General features: G+C 23.9%; 11 protein-coding genes across 11 annotated transcripts; 6 read left to right on the top strand and 5 right to left on the bottom strand.

The window, feature by feature from the left end:
• Positions 1–1,279: 1,279 nt before the first annotated feature.
• Positions 1,280–1,864, top strand: DICPUDRAFT_79275 (uncharacterized protein; the record flags this gene model as incomplete). Its single annotated transcript, XM_003288434.1, has 1 exon — positions 1,280–1,864. One exon carries the CDS (start codon positions 1,280–1,282, stop codon positions 1,862–1,864), a length of 585 nt encoding a protein of 194 aa, XP_003288482.1.
• A 3,420-nt stretch (positions 1,865–5,284) lies between these two features.
• Positions 5,285–6,495, top strand: DICPUDRAFT_152712 (uncharacterized protein; the record flags this gene model as incomplete). The annotated part of the gene is made up of 2 exons (XM_003288433.1): positions 5,285–5,558; positions 6,413–6,495. The coding sequence occupies 2 exons, from the start codon at positions 5,285–5,287 to the stop codon at positions 6,493–6,495; spliced, it is 357 nt and encodes a 118-aa protein (XP_003288481.1).
• Positions 6,496–6,597: 102 nt separating this feature from the next.
• On the bottom strand, positions 6,598–6,945 carry DICPUDRAFT_79274 (uncharacterized protein; the record flags this gene model as incomplete). Its single annotated transcript, XM_003288424.1, has 1 exon — positions 6,598–6,945. One exon carries the CDS (start codon positions 6,943–6,945, stop codon positions 6,598–6,600), a length of 348 nt encoding a protein of 115 aa, XP_003288472.1.
• Positions 6,946–7,897: 952 nt separating this feature from the next.
• On the top strand, positions 7,898–8,053 carry DICPUDRAFT_152710 (uncharacterized protein; the record flags this gene model as incomplete). The annotated part of the gene is made up of 1 exon (XM_003288432.1): positions 7,898–8,053. One exon carries the CDS (start codon positions 7,898–7,900, stop codon positions 8,051–8,053), a length of 156 nt encoding a protein of 51 aa, XP_003288480.1.
• Positions 8,054–8,121: 68 nt separating this feature from the next.
• DICPUDRAFT_152709 (uncharacterized protein) lies at positions 8,122–8,343 on the top strand (the record flags this gene model as incomplete). The annotated part of the gene is made up of 1 exon (XM_003288431.1): positions 8,122–8,343. One exon carries the CDS (start codon positions 8,122–8,124, stop codon positions 8,341–8,343), a length of 222 nt encoding a protein of 73 aa, XP_003288479.1.
• A 1,110-nt stretch (positions 8,344–9,453) lies between these two features.
• On the top strand, positions 9,454–11,249 carry DICPUDRAFT_152708 (uncharacterized protein; the record flags this gene model as incomplete). Its single annotated transcript, XM_003288430.1, has 2 exons — positions 9,454–10,893; positions 11,106–11,249. The coding sequence occupies 2 exons, from the start codon at positions 9,454–9,456 to the stop codon at positions 11,247–11,249; spliced, it is 1,584 nt and encodes a 527-aa protein (XP_003288478.1).
• A 1,330-nt stretch (positions 11,250–12,579) lies between these two features.
• DICPUDRAFT_152706 (uncharacterized protein) lies at positions 12,580–12,870 on the bottom strand (the record flags this gene model as incomplete). Its single annotated transcript, XM_003288423.1, has 1 exon — positions 12,580–12,870. The coding sequence occupies one exon, from the start codon at positions 12,868–12,870 to the stop codon at positions 12,580–12,582; it is 291 nt and encodes a 96-aa protein (XP_003288471.1).
• A 1,824-nt stretch (positions 12,871–14,694) lies between these two features.
• On the bottom strand, positions 14,695–16,558 carry DICPUDRAFT_152705 (uncharacterized protein; the record flags this gene model as incomplete). Its single annotated transcript, XM_003288422.1, has 4 exons — positions 14,695–14,753; positions 15,131–15,587; positions 15,754–15,902; positions 16,546–16,558. 4 exons carry the CDS (start codon positions 16,556–16,558, stop codon positions 14,695–14,697), a joined length of 678 nt encoding a protein of 225 aa, XP_003288470.1.
• A 220-nt stretch (positions 16,559–16,778) lies between these two features.
• DICPUDRAFT_152704 (uncharacterized protein) lies at positions 16,779–17,810 on the bottom strand (the record flags this gene model as incomplete). The annotated part of the gene is made up of 2 exons (XM_003288421.1): positions 16,779–16,971; positions 17,782–17,810. The coding sequence occupies 2 exons, from the start codon at positions 17,808–17,810 to the stop codon at positions 16,779–16,781; spliced, it is 222 nt and encodes a 73-aa protein (XP_003288469.1).
• Positions 17,811–19,349: 1,539 nt separating this feature from the next.
• Positions 19,350–20,138, top strand: DICPUDRAFT_79270 (snf7-family protein; the record flags this gene model as incomplete). Its single annotated transcript, XM_003288429.1, has 2 exons — positions 19,350–19,356; positions 19,567–20,138. 2 exons carry the CDS (start codon positions 19,350–19,352, stop codon positions 20,136–20,138), a joined length of 579 nt encoding a protein of 192 aa, XP_003288477.1.
• A 2,679-nt stretch (positions 20,139–22,817) lies between these two features.
• Positions 22,818–23,885, bottom strand: DICPUDRAFT_8673 (uncharacterized protein; the record flags this gene model as incomplete). The annotated part of the gene is made up of 3 exons (XM_003288420.1): positions 22,818–22,996; positions 23,063–23,524; positions 23,747–23,885. Coding segments are annotated over 3 exons (780 nt in total), but the record flags the coding sequence as incomplete, so codon positions are not given.
• Between the last annotated feature and the right edge of the window lie 3,917 nt (positions 23,886–27,802).

Here is a 27,802-nt window from a genome sequence, read left to right as displayed (position 1 = left end):
TTTATAAAATTATATATTATAAATACCTGAGAGATTGTTAAATATTTGGTAAATCATCATTATTATTTTTATTATTATTATTTTAATGTTGTACTTGTTTTCTTATTCTATTTTACAATAAAGTATAGATAAAAATATAATTAAATGCAAAATCCATTTTTATATTTATATTTAATAATGAATATTGGAATAAATAATTTTATTTTATATTTTATTTTTTTTTAAATATTAAAAATAATTTTAGATTATTTATTTAATGAGTAATTTTAATAAAAAAAAAGATTATTATATAAATTAATTTAACCTATTTTCGCACATTTAATTAAAATAAAGATTATGGATTTTACCAAATATGTTTATAATAATAGACAATATATAATAAAAAGCACCAACACACATTTCATTTCCCCCTTTTTTTAACAAATTTATTTTTTAATTAATTTCATTTTAAATTATTTTTTCATTTTTAAATTTTATTCTATAGAATAAATATTTTTTTATTCTAAACCATATTAAAAGATAAATAAAATTTTAGTTCTATATATATACCTGTTAAAATATTTATATTTAAAAAGAAAAATAAATAAATATAAAAAAATTATAATTCATATATTATTTTCGTAAACGTTTGTAATAAAACTATTCATTTAATAATACTTGTGGAATCGAAGTTCAAAAATTAATTAAAAAAATAAATAATAAAATTAAAATAAAAGTAAATTAAATATAAATTTTCAATGGTTTTTTTAAATATATATTTTTTATAAATAGATAATTATTATTTATACACCAGAATTAAACTTATAAAGTATTAAACTATAGAGAAATAATATTTGAAATTAATTAGTCTTTTTTTTTTAAATTTTTTTTTAAAATTAGATAGGTATTCTGGATATCATTTAAGAGAGAATTTAATGAAATTTTCAAATTTAAATATAGATAAAATTAAAATTCTCAATTTAAAACTATAAAATAAAATAAAATCTATACAGCTATAAATTATAAATTATAATAATTTAATTAAAACATTATTTTAAACAATTGAATATTTTTTATTATTTTTTTTTTTTTTTTTATAATTTTAAAAATTTTTTAAATTTCTTTTTTTTTTTTTTTCATTTACCACTCACATATATTTTTTTTCATTTATCACTCACATATATTTTTTTACATCCAGCTTATATTTTTTTTTTTACATTAAATAATATAATTTATTTTTTTATTTTTACACTTATATATATTTATTTTATTTTAAATAATTATTTATTTTTTAAAAAAAATGATTGTTATTTTATTCATTGGTATTTTTTTATTTATTGTTGTTGGTTCCATTTTTTATTTTTATTTTGGTAAATTTATTTTCAAGAAAAACAAGGGTTGCCGTTGCTCTACCATCAAAGGGGAATTCTGCCGTAATTGTGCCTTTAATGAAGAATACTGGGCAAGACAACGTCATGAAAGTCAACTTCTTGAAGATCATCACAAATTATTTAGATACAAATTATTTGAAGTACAAATGTTTAGACAACATTCATTTCTAAGAGAAAAGTATCAACAGAAATTACAACTTTACGATTATCAAATAAAACTACAAAAACAACAAGACCTACCTTACGAACAACAAATACAAAGAGAACGACATCAAAGACAACAACTAAAAGAAAATCAAATACTACAAGAACAACAACTAAATATGGAACAAGAACAAGTAAGACAACAACAACTACATTATCAAAGACTACAACAATTTGAACTATTTCATCAAATAGAACAACAACATATACAAGAATTACAACAAAAACAGCAACAAATACAACAACAACAACTACAACAACCAAAACGTTATTTTTGTAGATTCTTTTAGAAGTTTTTACTTAGAAAAAATTATATAGTAGATGAAATTTATCACCATCAGCATTCATCTTGTTCCTCATCATCATCAGCATCCTCACCGGCATTCATCTTGGTCCTCAGCATTATCATCATCAGCATCCTCACCGGCATTCTTTTTGGTCCTCAGCATTATCATCATTAGCAGCATTCAGCAGCAGCATTTATCAGCGCATTCATCGTCTGCATTCATCTTGTTCCTCATCATCATTAGAATTCATCGTGGTCCTCATCATTATTAGCATTCATTTTGGTCCTCATTATCATCATGAGCATCCTCACCGGCATTCGTCTTGGTCCTCATCATCATCAGCATCACAGCATTTATCATCATCAGCATTCATCAGCATCACAGCATTTATCATCATCAGCATTCATCAGCAGCAGCATCATCAACCTTAAAGCTTTAGAAAAGAACTTTTAGTAAATCAATAATAATTAATAATTTTATAAAAAAAAAAAAAAAAAAAAAAGAATAATAATAATAATAGGGTATAATAGTTCAATCTATTTGATGGAAGAAATACATTTTCCCTGGCCAGGCAAATATATTGGAACATCAAATGATTTTACTATTTTCAATGTCCTAATAATTAAATTTTCAAATAAAATATAATAAAATATATATATATATAATATATTTTTTTTTTATAAATAATATGTTTATTTTTTACCGTTTTCCTTTTTATTAAAAATAACTCTTCATGATATAATTTTATTTTTATATAATTTTTAAAATATTTCCTTGAGGTTGTTAATATTTTTATTATTTTTTTATTTAGGTTTTTTTTTAAAATTTTTTTTTTTTAAAATTAATATCAACTCATAAAAAGAAGACATTTATAAAAGAGAAATTGAAGGAGGTTCCAAAAAGTATAAATCCGAAGTTGTAACGAAGATTTCCAATTAGATCGTTCATCCCGTTTTTTGATTGGTAAAGAATAGTTTTAGTCGTAAATTTACAGTTTTTTCAAGAAGGTTTAAAAATTCATCAACTTAAAAGAGTTCCAAATGGTTTAAAGATTTCCCCCATATTTCATAAATGAACCCAAGATATTATAGGTATCTGTTAGTAAAGATAAATTAGTTTAATAATTGCCAACGGTAAAGATTTTAATAGAGTAAATGATCCACATAAAAAAAAAAAAATAATAGATAATAGATTCAAAACACAATATAAGTAATGATAATAATCATACAATTATTAGATTCATTATATAACTTAAATAATAAAAACTTTATTTAAACCAACTTAAAATAAATCAAGTCAACTATTTTGAAATTTTTCAATCTAATCAAATATTTATATCTATCAAATTTTCTCTGGCCAAGTAAATATGGTAGAACATCGAATAATATTAGATGAAGACAATATTTAGTAATCCCTATTTTAAGTTTGGTATTGAAAGCAAAACCAACTGTCCAACAATCATGATCAACTTCCAAAGCATCAAAACATCAATTGTTTACCATTTCCTCAGGTTATTACTAGGTTATAATTTAATTAGAAAAATTATAAGAATCTATTTTCAACTCTATCAGACCAATCGAAAATATTTTCAGTATTCGGAAACTGAAACATCATAAAATTTTTTAATAAAATAATAAATATAAAATTTTAAATTTTTTATAAATAATTTTTTTTATTTTATAGAATTTTCCTTTTTATTAAATTATATTTATAAATATATGCTTTATATTTTTTTATTTATTTTTAATTTAGTTTTTTTTTATGTTTAAAAAAATCGATTATAAAAGAAAAAAAAAGGCCACCCCATGGATCTATGAATTTTATTTAGCCACACACTCCGGTCAAGCTCAGTGGGCATACAATTTTTTGCCACATAATAAAATAATTATTTCAGTTTAAACTATGCAGTTGGCAATGATATTGTATGAATTGGGGGATTTTATGGTTTGTAAAAAAAAAAAAATTAAATATAAATTTAAATTTAAAAATTGGTGTTAATGTGTTTATTGATAGAAATTTTATCAATAATATTAATTCATTGGGGCTATACTTAAAATTTAAATAAGTGTATTATATGGTAATATATAAATGGTTAAAAATATTATAATATATTTTAAATAAAAATAAATTTACAGAAATATTTTTTTCTATAAACACTTCCATATAAAAAAAATTATTTTATAAAATAAAAATAAATAAAAAAAAATAAAAAAAAATAAATAAATAAATAAATAAATAAATAAAAAAATAAACTCTTAATTAATTATATACGATTAGACATAATAGAAGAAAAAGATTTTTTTCGAAGTTGTGCATTTAGATTTTATTGTGGAACAATGTATGTTTATGGATGAAGTAAAGTTCCAATATTTTGATAATGACCATGGAAAGTCTTCTTGGGCTTATGAATGTTTTACTAAACTAAATCTTGAAAAAGCGATACACAACTTACTTTAGAATACTATGCAGATAAAATTAAAGGGTTTCAATCATTTGTCATGACAAATGAAGTTGGCATACAGCAAAGATAGTGAAGCAATATTTAGAAGAATAATATACAAGTTTAACCATTACCACCCTACAGCCCAGATATTAATTGAAAATCTTTGGTCAATTTTTAAAGAAATGGTATCAAAAAAAATGTTTCATGACCCCATTACAAGACCTAGTTCATGTCAAAATGCATTTCATTCAATTGAAAAATCAATTATAGAATCATTACATGAATCACTCCCTGACCAAATGGATGCAATATTTAAAGCACACGGAAAATATACTAAATATTAATTAATAACAATCAATTATATATAATTGTAAAAACAAATTAAATTTGGAATTGAAAATGGAATATATTATATTATTATTATTATTATTACTATTATTATTATTATTATTATTATTATTTAAATATTAAGACCATATTTTTTTTTTTTTATTTTAATTTTTTATAAAACTTTTTTTTTTTTTTTTTTTTTGATTATATAAAACATAAAAAATTATTTACAAATAAAAATATAAAAAAAAACAAAATGATAATAGATTTTAATTATTTTTAGAAAAAAAATATTAAAAAAAAATAAAAAAAAATAAAAAAAAATTTTGAATTTTTTGAATTTTTTTTTTTATTAAATTTATCATCATTTATTGTATACACTATAATAATAAAAATAATAGCAACATATAATAATAGTAATGATTAATTTTTTTTTTTCAAAATGGAAAAACAAAATGATTATAGATTTTAATTATTTTTAGAAAAAAAATTAAAAAAAAATTAAAAAAATTAGTTTATACATGTGTATCTGTTTGATTTAGTAGAATGTGCATACTATTTATATAATATAGAAGCATTGGAGTATTTCCTATCAATGAATGTACCAACATTTTTACCAAACTACACAATTAATAATAAAAGTTTTTTCAATGTCATCAATTAAATCATTAGAATTACTATTAAAATATCGAGTAAATATCATAGAACCATATAATATCAATATCAATAATAACAATAATAACATTAATAACACAACAGCAGCTTCATCATCATCATCATTCAGTTTAAACAATAGTAATAGTGATAATTATACAACAACAGTAGCATTTGCATTCAGTTTAAAAAATAGTTATAGTAATAGTAACAACAATACAACAACAGCAGTACCAGAACCTACAACATTCAGTTTAAAAAATAGTAATAGTAACTATAAATAGTAGTATTAGTGAATATAGCAATCTAAATAATAATAGTATCAGTTTAGCCCGAAGCGCAAGTTGTAGTAGTATAAGCAGTTGTAATAGTAATGATATCAATGGGAGTAGCGGTAGTAGTGGTTGCAACAATAAAAACAGTAATAGCTTTTTAATTAATAATGGTAATATAACACTTCCACCACCACCATCATCATCATCATATAGAAATTTAAATAAAGAGAAATTTAATTAAAGAGGAATTTAAATCACCAAATTATATACTACTACATTTAAAAACATTAAATATCGGTAATATTCAAGATACATTAGATAAGTTTCATTCAAACAGATTATAGAATCAAAACACACAATATATTAGTAATGATAATAATCATACAGTTATTAGATTCATCATATAACTAAAATAGTTTCAATAATAAAAGCTTTATTTAAACCAACTTAAAATAAATCAAGTCAACTATTTTGAAATTTTTCAATCTAATCAAATATTTATATCTATCAAATTTTCTCTGGCCAAGTAAATATGGTAGAACATCGAATAATATTAGATGAAGACAATATTTAGTAATCCCTATTTTAAGTTTGGTATTGAAAGCAAAACCAACTGTCCAACAATCATGATCAACTTCCAAAGCATCAAAACATCAATTGTTTACCATTTCCTCAGGTTATTACTAGGTTATAATTTAATTAGAAAAAGTATAAGAATCTATTTTCAACTCTATCAGACCAATCGAAAATATTTTCAGTATTAGGAAACTGAAACACCATAAAATTTTTTAATAAAATAATAAATATAAAATTTTAAATTTTTTATAAATAATTTTTTTTATTTTATAGAAGGTGCATTATTTGAGACATTCATAAATGTTTCATTAAAAATTAGCTTTTTATCTTCTGGAATAGCATTGATACAATCTTGATAAACTGGATTGATTGAGGTGTGTTTGAGCAAATCTGAAATCTCTGAACCTCCATTGGATGCTGCACCCTATTGATCTCTATATTGACAAAGCCAGCTTCTTTTAATTTATCAAAAGAACTGTTCGATTTGAAACACTATTGCCCAAAAGTGCATTCATTGTTTGTTGGAATGCAGCTGGTAAAAATGCATCTGTACACCATGAAGCAATACCCGTTTTACCACCCGGTTTTAAAACACGAAACATCTCTTTCATACCTTGAAGTATATCTGGGAAATAAATTAGACCAAAGGTTGAGAATGTATAGTCTAATGATGAATCTTTGATTTGTTCTAAATTTTGACCATCCATTACTTTGCTTTCAATGTTACTGATTTCTAACTCATTAATGAATTTATCTAAAACTTGAATCATTGAAGGTGAAAAGTCACTCTGAGATAAACTTTGCATTCTTATATTTATCATAAGCGTACAATGACAATGTTCCATATCCACCTCCAATATCACCTGCTCGAATTGGTTGATTGAAATCACCTGTAAATTCTAATTCTGTGATTCCATAAGGTATAGCTTCGCCATATGGTGGTTCTAATGGTTCATCAATATTAATTCTAATTTTTGTTGCATATCTTCTATGTGAATGATATAAAAGCTGATCCATTGATTCATCAATCTCTCTCTATTTTCATTATATAACCTGTGATGTCTTTGTATTTCATTTAAAAGACACCTGTTCCTCCATATTGAAAAAAACAATTTATCATTATTTCTATTTTTATTATCTCTATTTATTCTATTATTTTCATTATCTGTATCTGTATTACATTCAAAAAATTTTCTTTTTTTTATATTTTGTATGCCATGGGGAAAAAAAATAAAAAAATAATAAAAAAAATTGATTTTTTTAAAAATTTTATTAAATTTAATAAAAATAAAAAAAATTAAATTAATATCATTTTATAACTTTTTTTTAAAAAATTTTCAATAAAAGATTATTAAAGTAAATGATCAAATAAAAAAAAAAATCTAAAAAAAAAGGAATAATAATAGGTAAACAAATTATTTATTTTAGTATTTGTATTTAGGGGTGGTTCTTAGTTTTTAGTAAAATATAAATACAAAACACCTTAAATCAATTATAAATAATAATAATATAATAACCAAAATGCCATTATCATTAACTTTGAGAAAATCATAAAAAGATAACTAAGAAACCTTCAAAACCCATTTAGCTACCATTGAAAAAGCTTTAAGCGAACCATTCGAAATTGTATTTGATTTCGAAGATGGTCATTGACCAAATGTAATGATAACTGGGTAACCAATAGCTGTGGATCCATTTTACAAAGATGTTGTTGGTTACTTGGCTAAAAATATCGATACTAAAGTCAGTAAGAATGAAATGGTCAAAGAAGCCTTCTTAGCCGCTGTTTCAAATAAGAAAATTGTTTTTTTGGTTGCCGCTGATGAAAAATTCCGTCCAAAGATTTGTAACACTAATGATGTATTCACCGCTAAATTAGAAACTCTTCTTCCTCACAAGGCACCTACTCTTTAATTACCCGTTTAAATATTAAAGAAAATCAAGCTAAAATGGATGCTAATTTAGTAGCTGTTAAAAAAGCAATGAAATCCGATGCCGATTGGCCCATCGACCAAGCATCATTAGAAACCGTTTACCCACATGTTTTTGCCGATTTAAAAAATAGTTTTGGTCATATTTTTGCAGGTGTTGTCGAAAAAGTTACAGCCAATCTTGCTAAACTTTGTGCTGATGAAATGGTATTAGAAGCTGTTCAAGAAGCCACCTCAAATCGTACTATTGTTATTAAACACAATGCCACATAAAACGGGTATTGGTTATGGTCATTCGAAAACGGTAATTTAGTTATTTCATTCAAATCCATTACCAATACCAACGATGTTCAAACTTTCGATTTCATAAAATTTTTATAATTTATAACTTTATAAATAAATTATTTGATAATAATAGTTTTATCAATAATCTGTTAGAAAAATTATTAATCTCTTTTAGCATACTCATTGTTACAATTTCTTTATTATTATATTTTGGTGATGAAAGAAAAAAATATTATATAAAAATTAAAAAAAAAAAAAAAAAAAATAAAATAATTTAATTTTTATTAAATTTTCTAATTTAATAATAATAATTATAGTTTCCTTAAGAATTTTATTTTTTGTTTTAAAACATTTTGAATTTTTTAAGACCTTTTTTCCCGAGTTGAAATTATATAATGCATAGTATTTTATAATAAATTTTGAAAAGATGTGATTATTTCTTTGATGAAGTTTACTTTTATTTTAATTTCATCATTTTCAATAATTGAAACATTGAATGATACCATTTTATTAATAATTTAATGCTTTTTCTATATATAAACCAAATAAATAATTTTACTTTTTTATAAAAAATGCCAAATCTAATAAATAAAAAGAAAAAATTAAAATGGTAATATAATTTATTATAATAACTTTAATAGTAAGGAATCTTTTCATATAATTTAAAAACTGCTATTAAATAATTTTTTTTATTATAATAATCAACCACACACTTTTTAACCCACTGTTTAATTTTTTTAAAAAATTTTTTTTTAAAAAATTATAAATGCTGCGTGTTTTGTCAATGATTGTTTAGATTTCATTTCTTTTTGTGGTAGAGAATGAAGTTTTAATTTTTTTAATTTTTTTTTAATTTTCTTTTTTCTTTTTTAGTATTTCAATTATTTTTTTTTTTTTTATTTTTTTTTTAATATACATTTTTTTTTCAATTTACATTTTTTTTATTGTATTTATAAATGATTTTTTTTTTTCTTTATTATTTTAATCACATACAAATAATCATATACATACAAAAAAATCATATAATTTTATTTTTTTATAATAATAATCATTCAATAAATTATATCAATAATAATATTTATTTATTACCATTTAAAAATGAATCAATTAATGATTGTTTTTTATATATTATTGGCTATTATTTTTTCAGTTTATTTAATAAATAAATATTTTGCAATCAAAAACAATAACAATAGTAATAACAATAATAATTGCAATAATAATAGAAATATAACCAATACACAACATTATAACAAAATCAACTACAATTTAGCTGATCGAATTCATATTCACCAAAGCCCACAGCAATTTGATTCCGCTTGTTCCCCACCAGACCAATTTGACTCCACTTGTGCCCCACCACAGCAATTTGATTCCATTTGTGCCCCACCAGACCAATTTGACACCACTTGTGCCCCACCACAGCAATTAGATTCCACTTGTGCCCCACCACAGCAATTTGATTCCACTTGTGCCCCACCACAGCAATTAGATTCCATTTGTGCCCCACCACAGCAATTTGATTCCATTTGTGCCCCACCACAGCAATCTGATTCCACTTGTGCCCCATCACACCATCAATCAGAATCTCAATTTTTCAACTCAATTTCTTCTCAATTAATCAATACCCCAAATCCACCACTAATTCCATCCACTCCATCCACAATTGCATCAAAAACCTCTGTATCTGTCTATCCATTTGAATCTGAGTCAAGTAACAACTCTGCAGGTTCATCATTATCAAAAAGAAAAACATTTAGAAAGCCAGTATCAAGTACTATTTCTGCATGGGAACCAACATCAACTGGCAATCATCCAATGAAGAAGAGACCATTGGAACAAGATAATGAAATAAATAATGGTGATAGACAAATTTCCAAAAAACATAAACTCGAAGATGAAGAGAGTTTAAATATAGTTAAGCAAATTGTAGAAATGGAAATATTAAAAAAAGAAAGAGAAAGAGAAGAAAAAGAAAAAATGGAAAGACTTAAATTAATCGAAAGAATACAAAGAGAATATAGAGAAAGGGAAGAAATAGAAAGAAACCAAAGTTTAGAAATTGAAAGACAAATAAAAGAAGGATATGAAAGAAAAAGATTAGAAAGAATCCAATTAGAAAGAGAACAAATTGAACAATCAGAAAGATCAAGATTACAAAGAGTTCAAAAAGATAGAGAAAGAGCAGTAAAAATAAGAGAAAGAGAGGAAAGAGAAAGAGCAAGAGAAGAAAGACAAAGAGAAGAAAGAATAAGAGAAGAGAGAGAAAGACAAAGAGAAGAAAGAATCCAAAGGGATATAGAAGAAAGAGAACAATTACAAAGAGAACAATTACAAAGAGAACAATTAGAAAGAGATAATTTGGAAAGTGATCGTTCAGAAAGTGATGACAAATGCACAATTTGTCTTAACATTATAAACATAAATGAAATGGCTACAATTGATTGCCATCATAAATTTTGCTACGAATGCATTGTAAAATGGTCTGAACGTATTAATACCTGCCCAAATTGTAGAAACGAGTTTTATGACATTACAGTAAGTAATTTACACATTCTAATTTATACTTAATAAATATATATTAATTAATTTCATTAATAATTTATGCAGAAAGTAGCTAATGAAGAACGTTAAGGTAATGAAGAATCTTCATGAAGATTAAAATGAAGATGATCTTTTAGATATTGAACTCGAAGGCGATTAATTTGATAGTTTTGATAATTCATTCAATGTTTCTTTTTAAGAAATAGGTGAAGACCAAATTATTAATAAAATCGCTCCATTCAATGTTTCAATTTTTCAATCGATTAAATTATAGAAAGTCAACTTCATCATCCAAGAAACAAATCACATCTTTATCATCATGTGTATTAAGAAGTCATGTATCTCATTAGTTCAACTTTACAGAATAAAGTTCTAAATTTTCCAAGGTCATATATCAAAACAACTCTTAAGGTAACTATAATGTTAATATTAACATAATTATTTTTTATTTTTAAAAATAAAAAAAACTAATATTTTAATTTTTTTAAGTTAAGTTCCAACTTTTTCTTCAGTATCAACATATTGGGTTTTTGTTTACTCTTATTCAAAGTCAACACATTTCAAGTCGCAAACTATACAATAGGGTTCTTGCTTTTTTCTTTTTCGGTATCTGCTCATTTTAAGTCACAAATTATACAATAGGGTTCTTGCTTTTTTCTTTTCTGATATCTGCTCATTTTAAGTCACGATCAAACACTGGGGTTTTTCTTTTCTTTTTCGGCATCAGCATATTATAATTCACATATCAAATATTAAGGTTTCTGTTTATTCTTTCCTTTTCAAAGTCAACAAGTTTTAAGTCATAAATTAAACATTGGGGTTTTTTTCTTTTTTGGTATCAGCTCATTTTAAGTCACAATCAAACTGTGGGGGTTTTCTTGTTTCTTTTTTAGTATCAGCTCATTTTATGTCACAAATTAAACATTGGGGTTTTGTTTAATCTTTTTAATTATGGTTTTCAAATTGGTTTATTCAAACTCAAATTATCCATCTACTCTTGATATTAATTTATAAAATTCAAAAAAAATTTAAAAAATATTTTATTGTGTTAATTTTTAAATTTTTTTAAATTTTTTAAAAATTTTTTTTTTTTTTTTTTTTTTATAACAAAAAAATCAATAAATATTTTAAAGTATAAATAATAATGAATAAAAACTTGAACATTCATCAAACTAAAGGATGGGTTTGGGTGGAAATTTTTTAATAAATTTAGTCTGGTTCCATTACCAAAAGAGTTTCAATATATGTAATATCTTCTCCAAGATTAATTCAGATAAACATGGTAGAAAAAAATGTTATTTGTGTTCCAATTACCCACATCTTGTTACAAATTTATATTCTAATAATAAACCCCTCTAAAAATTGTGGAGAAATAAATTGTGTTACACTGGCAATAAACTTCAAATTATTTTGATATTTTATACTTACTAGGTAGCAGGTCAATAAAAAGGTTCATAGATTCGTGAAGAGTTGAATTCCATCGGTTATTACATCAATTTTCAATAATGTTGATTTTCCTGGTTTTGGTAAATATTGATTAGTTGATATCTTATCTACCTCTTGTCGTACTGGTTTTGATTGACAGAAGCATACTCACTTGACTTAGTGTTAACTGGGGTATCGGCAATTGGTTGAACTGGTTGTTCTATATGAGAATACATTGGAACATATTGTTTGTGCTTAAACGAATATAATTTCATTTCTGTAACGATTGGGTTTAACTTCGAACTGACTTTGTTGCGTTTGAATCCAAAACAATTTTTTATTTTCTTCTGAGCTTTGTATAAATGATTGATAAGAGCACGAAACAGGTTTGTTCTTCGCTGAAACTACCAAATCTATAAATTTATTTGATTCTTCTTTAATATATCTCATACATATAGATAAAACAATGTCATAATCATCTATTTCATTACACAAACCATCGATTAAAGTTCGAATATCCACTTTCTTTTGGTCAAGTATATTCATTGTTTCTTCATTTATTGATTCAAAAAGAGATTGAACCCTTGTTTTGTTAAAAGCCACAGCAAATTCGTGGATTTTTCTGGAAACCCAACCATTGTAATTAATATAACAACTACTTCTAATTCGTTTGTTAAGTATTGGCACCCATAAATTTTTTTCCATTAGGAGCTGACCATAAATCAATTATTAATGATACATTTGAGGTTAGGTGTGACAATTCTTTTATAATTAATAGTTTGTTTATTATATTTGAAAATTTTGTAAATATCACTTGCACAAGTGACGCTATTTAATGACTTTTTTAAAAAAATATTAACTGGTTAATAAAAAATTTAAAATTTTTATTTAATAATTGTATTTAACTATTACATACAGTTTTAGTAAGCAAATGTAAAAGCTTTTGATTTGAAAAAGCAAATAACAAATTATATCTCTATGAGAGTCGAGTATTTATTGATTCTGAACATTTGAAAGAATGTTTTTTTCTCTATATTTTTTGGCCGCCAAACATTTATCATCTATTAAAAATAATATATTAGAATATAGATTTTTTAATCAATAAATTAAATAATATTATGTAAACTTTACCATTTGTAAAATGATATCTAATGTTATAGGTCGAGAGAAAACCAGCACTTTTATGGCAATTCATCTTGCAAGTGTTACCATTAAATTTAAAACTTTCTTCCTGTTTTTAACATTATATTATTTTTATTTAATTTTTTTGATGGAAAAAGAAGACTTTCATGATCTCATTTTCTTGTTTGTAGTTTAGCAAACTGGCCATTCTTTTTGTTTCAGGAGAAGTTGAAAGCTTTTGGTCTATACTTTGACTTTCATGATCTCATTTTCTTGTTTGTAGTTAACAAACTGGTGAACAGGTTATTCCTTCTTTATGATTTCTATTTCTTTACTCTTGTAATTGTCTTAAAATCTGAAACTAATGGTCCAATAAAATCAATATTTAAAAATAAAATGAAAAATAAATTAATATATTTATATTATTATTTTGTAAATAAATAGGTATATGGTATCATTTAAATATGTGTATAAACTTACTTTTTTATTCATCAACTCTTAACTGATAGATAGGAAGTAATGCAAAACTTTTGTGTTATCATTACTTCCCAAAGAATCAAATGAAATGTGTGACAAATAAATTGAAAATGTTTTTTAATATAAAAAAAAAATAAAAAAAAAAATTTTTAATTTAAAAAAAAATTAAAAAAAAAAGAAAAATTTTGAATTTTTTTTTTTTTTTATTGTAATAAAAGCCAACCAAGTTTGCACAACTTACAAATAAAAAAACCACCAAATTTTTAACTTTTTTTCTTCATTAACAAGTGTGGGCAAATTTGAACTGCTTTTACAATATTAAATTAATTTTTTTTTTTTTATTTAATTTATCATCATTTCGATACAATAGTCTATTAAAAGAAGGTTTACTTGGAGACCCTTATTTTTGGTTCAAATTATTACCTTCCACTTAAAAGAAATGTACCATCATCAATACGCACAATAATACTTCGTTCATTTGACAATCCACTCAAAGAGTTTGACTTACCATTGGGCTTGTATACATTGATTCTAGGGCATTCTTTCAACCAACCGCTTAAGCCAGGTGACTTACCAAAGAGTCTTCATACAATTAAAAGTTACCAGTATAACACTCTTTTAGTTGCGGCTCACTTTCCATGGGTATAGAGCTATGTTTGGTATTCCTCAAACAGGTTTTATTTAAAGGCAATATCCCAGAGAGTGTGTAAAAGATATAACATTCGGATCGTACTATAGCTTACCGCTAAATTAACACTCTGTACCAACCAATTAAAGTGCTTTGACAACATCTCTAAAATCTTTAGATTTAGGTCCAATGTTTAAGTTTTCTAATAAAAATATAAAAAAATAAAAACATATATAAATTATTTATTTTCTTTTTAATATCAAATATTTTTTATTTTTATTTATTTAATTGTTTATTTATTCTGATTTTTGATTTTAAAGATTCTATGACTATGGTTTGAATAATTAAACTATTTGTGTATCACTGTTACTTGGGCCAAGGCAAATGTATTGAGATTCATATATATAGTTGATTAGATTGAATATCTTCATTAGTGTTTAGTATTTAGTTGGATCAAAGTTTAATCTTTTTTTTTTGCCAATGTTTTTTTCATACATGATAGCCCTACAGTATAGCTTTACTTCATGAATCTTCACCCATTTGTTCTGTAATTATTATTATTTAGATTGCTATATTCACTAATACTACTATTTAAATTATAGTTACTATTTTTTAAACTGAATGTTGTAGGTTCTGGTGCTGCTGTTGTTGTATTGTTATTACAATTACTATAACTATTTTTTAAACTGAATGCTAATGCTACTGTTGTTGTATAATTATTACTATTGTTTAAACTGAATGATGATGATGACGAAGCTGCTGTTGTGTTATTATATGGTTCTATGATATTTACTCGATATTTTAAAAGTAATTCTAATGATTTAATTGATGATATTGAAAAACTTTTTTTATTAATTGTGTAGTTTGGTAAAAATGTTGGTACATTCATTGATAGGAAATACTCCAATGCTTCTATATTATCTAAAGAGTATGCACATTCTACTAAATCAAACATGTGTAGCTGTTCTTTTTTCTTTTTGTATGGTAAGCTAATTAAATTTACATCTCTATTAGCTCTAAAAAAAGCTTTATATCTCTAGATTTTATTAATATATATTCATCTGCCTGTATTATAATTAATAATTTAAAGAGTTAAAGTAAACATATGTAATAACACTTTATAACAATAATCAATTTGTCTAAATGTTATTACTACCTACTTTTAATTTAATTTCTTATAAATTCCATAATTTTCTTTTGACCATAAAGTCTAATGATCTTATATGTTTAAATTTAATTCTATTAAAGTAGAATTGGTTTATTGTGATTGCAGCTGCGTTTGGGAATGTTGGGTATTGCAATTGGTCATGGGTTCTGATGAGTAGTTTTTGTATACTGGTGTTTGTTCTATCTTATAGATAAAAATAGTATTTGGTTAAAAATCTTATAAAAAAAATGAAAAATGAAAAAAAAAAAAAAAAAATTTAAATTTAAAATAATTTTTTTTAAAAAAAACAAATCCAAAGTAATTTTTAAAAATATATCTCATTTCCAAAAACCAATTAATTTTTAATATAGTTTTTTTATTTATTTCAAAAAAAAAATTTTCTCTTCAAGATATTTTTTTATTAATAAAAAAAACTACATACATATTCGTGATTTTAAAAAAAAAACAATAATAAAAATATAAAAATGTTTATTTAATAACCTTTTTATTAATCAACACCAGGTGTTTTTTTTTTATAAAAATTAATGTTAAATTTTATATTTTTTTCTATATTTAATTGTGCCATTTTATAATAAAATTTTTTTATAATAAAAATTAAAAAAGCAAAATTGATAAAATTCTAATTTTTTTATTTTTTTTTATTTTTTATTTAAGGTTTTTTTTTTATTTTTTTTTTTTTCAATTCAAAGTTAAAAAATCTATTTATTATAAATACCGAATAATTATATAAATGTCCTCTTTTTATTTATTCCTTATAAGTATTCTCCCTCGCTTATTCTATTAAATTTAAGCAGTATGAATGTATCCATAAATGGACAAAATATACTAATGCTTGTCATTGTGTAAAAAATGATTTTTGAAAAAGTAAGTAGTCGATACTTTGATATTTTATACACATATATAAATTAATTTATATCATTATTTAATAATAGAAAATGGTTGTATAGATTTAGAAATAAAAACAAAATTTATAGCTTTTAAAGTTACATTTTGCATCCACACAGCTTAAATATAATTTTTTATATTTAAAATTTTCTAGAATAAATATAAAAATTAAATTTAAGTTGTGAGGATGCAAAATGTAACTTTGAAAGCTATAATGTCCCTACTACTTGTTAAAGATTTTGAATAGAGACCATCTACATATTCGATTGAACAATCCGATCTTGAAATTGATAAAAAGAGTGATCGTACCATTATTGGGTTTTGTCTTAATAAAAAGTAACGATTTTCCAACAAACGAACAAGACTGCTATATATATATATTCTGTTACTATTCAAGTGAGATTGGTTTCTATGCAAACCCCTAAAAACCGTATAACTTTGTAATGTCTAAATACTTTTCAGAAGTTTACCAAAAACAAATTATCCACAAATAAATAAATCTAAAATTGCAATTTCTCAAATTTTTGAATATTAAAGCTAATGATCATTAGATACTGATAATAAAGATAAAGAAATATTAAATAAATAAAATATAGGAAATATTATAAAATAGAAAGGATATAATAGAAGAGTTACTAAAAGAAAGGACCTCAAATAAACACATAATTATCCCAATGTATTATTATTTATTTTTTGTAAATTTAAATTACCTCTTTTATATATATATAACAAATGATGATTAGAAAATGAAAAAAAATATTTTTTAAATAAACCCAATTTAATTGTTACTTTTTTAAAAAAAAAATACATAAGAAACAATAAAAACAATCAAATATCACCTTTGATTCAAATTAATTTGCCCAGCACCATAGAAAAGAGATGGTTTATGATTTAACATAAAAACCGGCTTTGGCGCAATGGTAGCGCGATTGACTGTAGTAATTATCTGTTATCAATCGGTTGCTAGTTCGAGTCTGGCAAGCCGGAATTTTTTTTATAGTACTTTTCTTCCTGGTGATTTTGTTGGGTTTGCACAAACACAAACAGTTGGCAAATCTGATGCTTACCCATCAACTTCATTCACAACAAACCATGTAGACTATGTAATGAAAATCTTAATAATGATCCATATGGTCATCTATTTTTCAAATGTAAAAAAACTCTGAAATTCATCAACTTCAATAAACTAAAATCATTTATATTCATTACTTCGGGAAGGGGCCTCAATTGGTCACTGGACATAACAAGATCAAGAAGGAATATATCAATAAAAAATATTACATACAAAATCCCAGAAGGTCGCAAATCCGATGGAGAAATAAATATGGATTACAACAACACCAGATTTCACAAATCACACTTCCAATGGAACTATAAAGCAATAGATTTCGACTTAACTAGATGTTTCGCTTATAGAAATGCCATAGCCCTGGTATTTCATCAAGTTTGGATTTGGTTATGTAAAGAATTATATGACGGTCAAGAAAATACAATAAAAGAACTCGATTATAAGAATCTAACCTCAAAATGGACTAAACTAGCTACTTTAGAATACTTAAAAGGTTTAAAAAACATCAAGGAAAGACAAGCTAAACAACCACAAACAATTAGCAACATCAATGAAGAATATAGAAAATTCAAAAGAAGAATAGCAAGAGCATACTTCATCAGCATCAAATCTTTACCAAATATCAACAGTTTAGAATATTTTCTTTAAAAACTTTATAAAAAAACATTAAATAAAATTTTACTGATTAATTTTAAGCATTTGCTTTTAATTATCTTCACTTTTAAAAAAAAAAAAAAAAAAAAAAAATCTGATGGCCAGATAAATATGAACTACAACACTAGATTTATTTTATTCTTTACTGATTAATTTAAAGCATTTGCTTTTAATTATTTTCACTTTTAGAAAAAAAAAAAAAAAAACTAGATTTCAAAAATCACACTTCGAATAGAACTATTGAATAAAATTTACTGAATAATTTAATGCAATTGCTTAAAACTTTTCTGATCTTTTTTTTAAAAGTTAAGATTTTTAAAGCCTAATTTATTGTATTTCACATTTATATTATAGTTGGACTCTTAAACTTAAGTGTTACTGGAGTTATTAATTACTTTTAATAATTAAAGTATCTTATTATTATTATTTGAAGAGTAGGTGATTGTTAGAAATACCTAATAATATTCTTAAATACTGTTTCATAAGTGGAGTTTAAAATCTCTAAATAATTTGTTTTATGATTAGTCTGATGATTTACAGCATTATTTAGCATGTTTCTATATTTCTAAATTTTTTTTTTTTTTTTTTACATTATTTAATTTTGTGAGTATGATTCTTAAAACTTTATTTTTAATTACATTTTAATATTCTATTTAAAAAAGATAAGGTTACTACCCATTTTTTTAATAAAAAAGAGATAGTAACTCATTTTTTTAATAATTTATTTTTTTTTAAATTTTATTTTTATAAAAATATTTTTTTTTTTTTTATTTTTATTAAAATTTTTTTTTTTTAATTTTTTTTTAATTTTTTTTTTAATTTCTCAAAATTTTTTAAATAATTATATATCTTATAATTTAATATTTATTTGTTTTTTTTTTTCTTAATTTTATTAAATAACTATAAATTAATTTTAAAAAAAACCAAAAATTGTATCATAATAAAAAAATAAATCAAAGATATTTTAAATAAATACCCAAACTTTCAAACAAATACTTTTACACATATATATATAAAATAAAATGGAAAGTATGTATAACTATAAACTAAAGCTATAAGAATATAAATAATAAAATAATAAAATAATAAAGTAGCAATAATATAGTGAAATAAAATAAAATTAAATAATTAAATAATTAAATAATTAAATAATTAAATAATTAAATAATATTTGAATATACTATTTTAAAACTATAAATTATAAATTTAATATTCATATTCATATTTTTAAACTTTTAGATCAACTTTTTCAATTAAAATTTACATCAAAACAATTAGAAAAGCAAAGTAAAAAATCAGAATCAAATGAAAAGACACAAAAGACTAAATTAAAGAAAGCAATTGAACAGGGTAATATGGATGGTGCAAGAATTTACGCACAAAATGCAATTCGTGAAAAGAATCAAGCTTTAAATTATCTTCGTTTAGCATCAAGAATCGATGCAGTAGCATCAAGAGTAGAGACAGCAATTAGAATGAAAGCAGTTACTGGTTCAATGGCAAATATTGTTAAATCGATGGAGAAATCAATGAGATCAATGGATTTAGAAAAAATTACACAAGTTATGGATCAATTCGAAAGACAATTTGAAGATTTAGATGTACAATCAGTTTATGTCGAAAATGCAATGAATCAAACCACCACTTTATCAACTCCTGCCGACCAAGTAGACCTTTTAATCTCTCAAGTTGCTGATGAACATGGCTTAAATGTTGGCATGCAAATGGGATCTGTTCCATCAGAAAAAGTACAACAAAACGAAACTGATGAATTAACTGAAAGATTAAATAGATTAAAACAAAAAAATTAATCTAAATTTTAAAATAAAAATATAATATAAACTAAAATTTTAGTTTTTTTTTTTTTTAATATTGTAAATAATAGGGTTTTTTTTTGTTATTAATTTTAAAATAAATGAGCTAATAGATATTTAGCTATTAGGTTTTTTTTTATTTTTTTATTTTCTAATAAATATTGGCTTTTAAATTTTTTATATAAATATTAATGATAGTATTTAGAATTTAAAAGTTTTTGTTGGAATTTTGCTTCTTCTTCTTAAACCATTACGAGTTGTGATAACAGTTGGGGTTGTTTTAGATTTTTTAGTTTTGGTAGTATCATTGTCACTATCGTCATCAGAAGATAAATCTGCAACTGAAATTGTTGGTAAAATTTTTCTTCTTGATGAAGTTGTTGTTGTCGCAGTTGAGGTTGAGGATGGCTGTATTGTGGTAGCTGATGTTTTTCTAGTTCTAGTTGGTCTTGTAGGTTTAATAGGTGAGTCATCAATTTCAATTGGATTGTGGATATCGTTTGTAGTGACAGCAATATTTCTTTTGGGTCTAGTTGTGACGGAAGAGGAGGTTGTTTTCTTTTCTTTTTCAGATTTTGATTTTGTAATCATATTGGCAATCTTCTTTGGAGTTTCTTTTAATATACCTAAAGTTTTCTTTGATTTGGTTACTGTTGGTGTTGAGGTGGGTACTGAAATATCGCTATCGATTGGGGCTCTTGTTGAAGTTGATACATGAGTTGGTGTAGGTGAAGATGGTCCCTCTTTGGGAAGAACTTCTACTGGTGATGAAAGTATTGATTTATTATTTGGTGATGATGATTTGTTTGGTTGTGAGGGTGTTGATAAATTTTTTGAATAATTTAAAGAATCTTTAGATGATTTTCTACTGCTGGATAGGTTTGTTGAATGTCTATTGCTACTGTTACTGATAGTTGAAGATTTTCTAACCATTTTCTTTTCAGTTTTGTCGTTATCATTGGCAGATAATATCATAGCGGCTGCAACAGTTTTATCTTTAATTCTCTTCAATGTTGAAATTGATTTGGTTTTCTTTGGTTTCTTGCTAATATAATCGTCGCTATCACCATTATCGTCACTATCTTTTACATTGATATCTAACCATTCGTTGTTTTCATCTTCGTCCATCATTGTTCCATTAAGACCACCACCGGTTATATTCAAGTAGTCGTTATCATCGATTTCTTTCATGAGTAAGCCATTGTCACCGTATTGATTTGGATCGAGTATTGGACGATCTGGAGTTTGAGAAGAAATAGAGTTTGGTGTGCCTGGGGCCAATTGAATAGGACTTCCTGGAATGACTTCAGTGTTTGTAAATCTGATTGAAACACCTTTACCAGAGAGGGATTTTTCAATATCTCCAGTATAAAGAGTCTTATGAGGCGAATTCAAGTTACCATTGGTGCCACTATTTTCATTTACCAAAGCAATTTTACCAAGCATTTTAGATTTAAGTGGAGTGGCGAATAGATTACTATTGGAACCTATCTTTAAGGCTTTGAATGGAGTGCTAGTACTTTGTTCTTTTAAGAGATTACGATGATGTAATTTCTGATTCTCTATTGATTGGTTTAATAATAAAAGGTTTTCACTCTCTTTAGCTTTCATTTTGTTTAGTTCATCTAATAAACTTTGTCTCTCTTTCTTTTCTTGATTAAGTTGTAATTGGAGTGCAGTGTTCTCTGAACGATATTTTAATTCTAATTTTTCAATATACATTTGATTATCAGATTCCAATCTGTCTCTATACATTTGATTTTCAGCCTCCATTGACTCTTTCATTTGCATATTTTCCAATTGACGTTGCTTAAACAACTCTTCACTCTTTGTTCTAATCGTTTCTAATTCTCTTAATAGGTCTTGTTTTTCATTTTCTAAATATTGATTCTTAGTTTTAAATTGATTTAATTCTTCGGATACTTTAATATTATTTTGCGTTTGATCATCCAATTCAACGATAGCCAAATTTAATTTACTTTGAATTTTATCACTTTGATTTTGTAAATCACTAATTTCCATTAACCATTCATCATCAGTACGTGTATTTGTTTGAATTGGCTGTTGTTCTTGATCTTGTATTTGTTTTTCTAAAATTTGTAATTTATTCTTTGTATTTAATACGTCAAATTCTAATTTTTTATTGATTTTAAATAATTTTTCTTTTTCATTATTATTGACACATTTGATAAGATTTAATTTATTTTGTAAACGAGTGTAGAGCAATTGGGTTTCTTTCTTTAAACGTTCGTTGTAATGTGATTCTAAATCGATAAATGATTGTACCATTTCATCACTAAATTGTTCACGTAATGACACTTCACTTTCAGCTAATTTAATTTCGTAATTTGACAACTTTTTTTGAAAAACTTGAATTTGATCCAATAATTGATCCTTTTCCATTGAAATATAATCCAAGTGAACATTCTTATTTAAATTATTATTTTTTAATATATTTGAATTGATTATTGATTCTAAATGAATTTTTTTTCTAATTTCATTAATGGAATTTTGTAATTGTGAAATTCCTAATGAATTATTCAAATTATTATTATTGGTATTTATATTATTGTTTTTATTATTTACTGCTGAGGATGTTATTATTGGATCAATTGATTTTCTTTTTTTAATAATTTGAGGTGTTGATGGTATCATTTTAATTTTTGATTGAGTTGTAATTTCTTTAGCATTGGCAGAGAAACGTAAAACATTTAAAGTTTCTTCAGAGTCACGCATAGTTGGACTAACATTAACAATCATAGCAGCTTTACCATTACCAACAAAATATTCTTGGCAAATTCTTGTTAAATCAGATTCTCTCCATGGAATTACATTCGAGTTGTTCTGTACATAAACTGATGATCTCTTTTTATTGGCACTATTTAATAGCTGTTGTTGTTGTAATGCTTGTTGCTTAAGACCCTCGATACACTTTCCCAAAATAAATAATGAGGTATTGATATTTGAAGCTTCTTTTAGACGATCACCAACAGCCTCGGTACGACTAGCACGTTCACTACCTGCCAAATCAATAATACATAATTTACTGCAACGTTTGGCTGGGTTTTCTTCTTTTGGAACATTACGTGGTTTAGCAGTTAACCTTAATACCAAAACTGCATGACTACGACTACTCTTGTTATTTAATTTAGTATTGCCTACTTTTCTGTTGGCTTCCCCAAGGGCAATGATATCTAAAGCAGCTTCGACACTATCTATCCTAATTCGTTGTAGATTTCTAATATTTACAGTTTTATCTTCACACTCGATTTTTAATGGAACTCTCTTATCGTTTGGATATAGCAACAAGTCATTGAGATTCTTTTTATGAATTTCATAATAACTCATTTCTATTGAATATTTGTATTGATCTGACATTTGGACTGGACTACATGAATTTGAGGTAGAATTTGTAGTGCCGGCTGCTGGAGTATTTAATAATGAATCTAATAGGTTTTGTTTACCAATAGCACTATTAATATCGGTTGTTATATTTTCTTCGTCGCTTGAACTATCACTATTAGTGAATTCTTCATTTTTACTACTAATATCTTCTGGTAGGACAGTGACTCTTGGATTCTTTTTTAGGCAATGGTCTGGAATACTATCAAAAATTACTTCTAATGATCTTCGAATAATACCTGGGTTCTTTTTACTACCTGATATAGTATAGGTTTTACCAGCATTTGTAACGCCGTATGCTAATAACAATATATTGTGACCATTTAAAAATGATTGAATTAATGGGTATGTAATTGTTCTATAAAAGAAAAAAAAACGATATTAGTATAAAATAAAATTTTTGAATGTATTTTTTGAATGTATACATACTTAAATAATTGTGATTGTGTAGTGGCGGGTGGTAGAACTGAAGAAAATGAAAATTTATTTGAATCAGAGTCTGATCTTGCAGATTTTATTGAAACTGTAGTTGGGTTTATTACTGTGAAACAATTTGATTCTTTTGATTTAACTTCCTCATTCGATAATGGACGTATACGTAAATAAACACTCATTGGAACTTTATCTTCTGGGATTTGCTGTATTAATGACATATTATTATCTAATAGTGAAAATGAGGGTAATGGTTTGCTGATAGTTCCTGATGGTGCTAAATGTTGTTTAATTGCACTCCCACTAACGGTATGATTTAAATTATTGGTTGATTTATATGGTGTTTTTGCTGGTGTATTATTCATTATTTTATTTACTTTCGAATTTATAATTAAACTGGAGTTTAAATTATTATTTTTTGTTGACGTTGTATCAAATAATTTTTTTTTAAATGGTGTATTTGCAGGTGATGTTTTACTGTTATTTATTTAAAAAATAATGTATATACATGTTAATAATAATAATAATAATAATAATAATAATAATAATAATGTTAATTTAAAGATTTTTTAAATCTAAAAATACAATGAAAAAAAACAAATAATAACTACCTTGATAAATCTGTTAATATCTTATTTGATGGTGATAATGGAGATGATTCATATTTATAATGTTTATCTTTCATTTTTATTTATTAATTTATTTTTATTTATTTATTTTTATTTATTTATTTATTTTTTAATTTTACACTTTTAATATTTATAATTATTTACAAAAAAAAAAAAAAAAAAGAAGAAACAATAGGATTTTATTGTTGCATAGTAGAAATTATGATAAAGAAATAAAAGAATAAAATAAATATATTATAAAATTATAAAATAAAAAAAAAAATTAAAAAAAAAAAATTTTGAAAAAAAAAATTAAAAAAGCGCCTATTTTACATTTTTTACAGTTAAAAATTTAAATTTTTTATGGGTTTATATTATTATAAAAAAAAATAAAAGTTTTTTTTTAGTTGTAAAACAAATAAAAAGATGCAAATAATAGTATTTAAATATCTACTGCCCAGCATTTGATTGAAATTCATACTTTAAAGGTTGCTTTAGGTATATTATATTGAGTTTATGAAAAACAAATAAAAATTAATTTTCTTTTTTATATATACGATTTTTTTTTTTTTTTTTTTTTTATTTTCACAAACCAACTCACACACACTTTAATTTTTTTATACCAAATAAAAAAATAATTAATTATAAAGTATCTGAAAAATATTTCTATAAAAAATAAAAAATATTTTTATTTTTATTTTTATTTTTATTTTTATTTTATTTTTATTTTTATTTAAATACTTATAGTTTAGAAAAAAAAAGAACCTTTAATTATATATTCAAACTTGGGTTGTCATTAAGCACAGCTATTGGAAAAAAAAGATTTGAAGATATGTTAATTGTATCAAAAGAAGTTTTTATAATAATCGAAAAAAGTCATAAGTAATTTGTTTAATTAAAAGAGAAATATTAAATATTATTTATAATTTGGGCAGTAACGTCAATTGTAATGAACAGGAATCATTACTTAATAATAATCAACAATTATTAAAATTTACCAAAAAAGAAATTTTAAAAAAATAAAAAAAATTAAAATATAAAAAAACTTTGTTGTTTTCAAATTTTATAAAATAATCAAATTCATTTTATTATTTTTTTTTTTTTTTAAAAAGTGAAATTATACTGTAATATTAATTTCAAAAATGCATATGAATACATTACAAAACATTATCTGCGGATAAATAAATCACCGAAAAGATAAAACCTTTAGAAAGGTATTGCAAGAGGCGAGATTCGAACTCGCGAACCGACAGGATGAGATCTTAAGTCACACGGATTTAACCAGGCTTTCCTACCCTTGCTTTCTTGAAACTATTTAAAATACGTTTTTGTCGGATGCTTCCTCACGTTAAAATTAAATTACTAAATAAATTAATAATTGATGGGGTAAGTAAATAATTCGTGGTTACTAATTAATACAAAAAAGGATGATTCCTCACGAATTTTTTAGATTGTTAAACTCCACCGTATAACAAATATATGTATAGTAGGTAAGAGAGGTTCAGTAAGATAAGAAACTCGAATATATTTCTGGTTCATAGTAGAAATACTGAAACAACGGATAATTACTTTACAAAAAAAAATTAATTACAAATAAAAAATAAAATAATCTAAATGAAATTCATTTGCTCAATCATCCAAAATTAAATAGTTATGAAAAATTATTTGATTTATACAAAAAATTTATTTAAATCTATAATTTTGAAAAAAAAAATACAATGTTTTTGGCAATATCTACTCTTGAAATGTTGGCCCATTCTCTTAACAAAACACATCGTTCTATTCTATCACCTGTTGTCTGTAATTAAAAACTTAGCATCAGAAAAGGTTCTTCTATTCCAACTGACAAAGAAGCAACTGAAAGTAAATTTCTTACAATTGAGTATAATGGTTATATAATACTTTTTTCTTTCCAATATATTATTATTTTATCATCTGCACTGTCCATAGGTTATCTGCTGTTAAAAAATATTATAATTAAAATAACATTAGGGTACAATTTATTCCACCCTATTCACCCGATTTGAATATAAAAGAAAACCATGGTCAATCTTAAAAAGATGTTTAATTCATTGTTTCAAACAATCAACAAATCAGTAATTGATAAATTATATAATTATTTGTTTATTCTGGTGGATTCACAAAGAATGTTCAGGTTGTTGAAAAATAAAACTGTACTAAAAAAATAATCGAAAATGAAAGAAAGTCTTTTATTTTTTCAGAGCAGCTATCTTGAAAAAGAGTGACTTTATCTAAATCAAGTTGATAGTCTTCTAATGCTTCTATATATACATATCCCATTTCATTTATGTAGGTCTCGCCATCCATGTTACTATTAATAAATGAACCACAACCAACCCCATGCGAATTAACACAACCCCAAAAATTTGTTCAAATTGGTCTCTTTCTTTTTTAAAATGTTTTCTTCCCTCCCTTGATTAACTTCCTCGAAACCATCTTTTATGCCTCCATTTGTGCAATTTTGAATTCATATGCTAAAATCACCTGTTTCCAATCTTCTGTGGATTATAATTTTTAAATTTACCTTTGCATCTTAGTTTGTAAAATAATTTTAATTGATGTGGTTGTTTTATTCACTAAAACTATTGGTGTATTCATTATGCATGTCAATATCCACCTTCAGGTGGATTTGCTAATCAAATTGCCTCGGGTTCTCAAGGTCAAAAGGTGACGCTCGATTATAATAGAATTACACTTGAATATAAATCAGTATTGGTAAACGATTATCTATTTTTATTTATCAGTGCATTTAATTATTAAAATATTATTATTGGTTATATTTGTTAAATACCAGTATTAATTATTAAAATTAAAAAAAAATATTAAAAAATTTGAAAAAAAAAAATTAAAAAAAAAATTAAAAAATTCACAATTAAAATTTTTTTTATAAAAACAATATTTTCACATAAATGATTACTTGTGCGAAAAATAATTGTTTATGGTGCAAAAATAAATTTTATTCAAAAAAATATAAAAAAGTTTTTTCAAGCTACCAATAATAAAATAAAACTTAAATATTAAAATTCACACATTATTATTTCAAACACACCGTTTTTATAAATATGGCTCATATAATAAAAAAACATGTTGCCTCTTTGATTTTTATAAATATTAAAATTCAGACATTATTATTTCAACCACACCGTTTTTATAAATATAGTTCATATAATAAAAAAAAAAAAGTAAAAAAAAAACATA

The sequence above is a fragment of the Dictyostelium purpureum genome (assembly GCF_000190715.1).
Source record: "Dictyostelium purpureum unplaced genomic scaffold DICPUscaffold_135, whole genome shotgun sequence".
Classification (NCBI taxonomy): domain Eukaryota; phylum Evosea; class Eumycetozoa; order Dictyosteliales; family Dictyosteliaceae; genus Dictyostelium; species Dictyostelium purpureum.
Note: the sequence above shows the minus strand (reverse complement) of the source record. Positions and strands in the feature narration are given on the sequence as shown.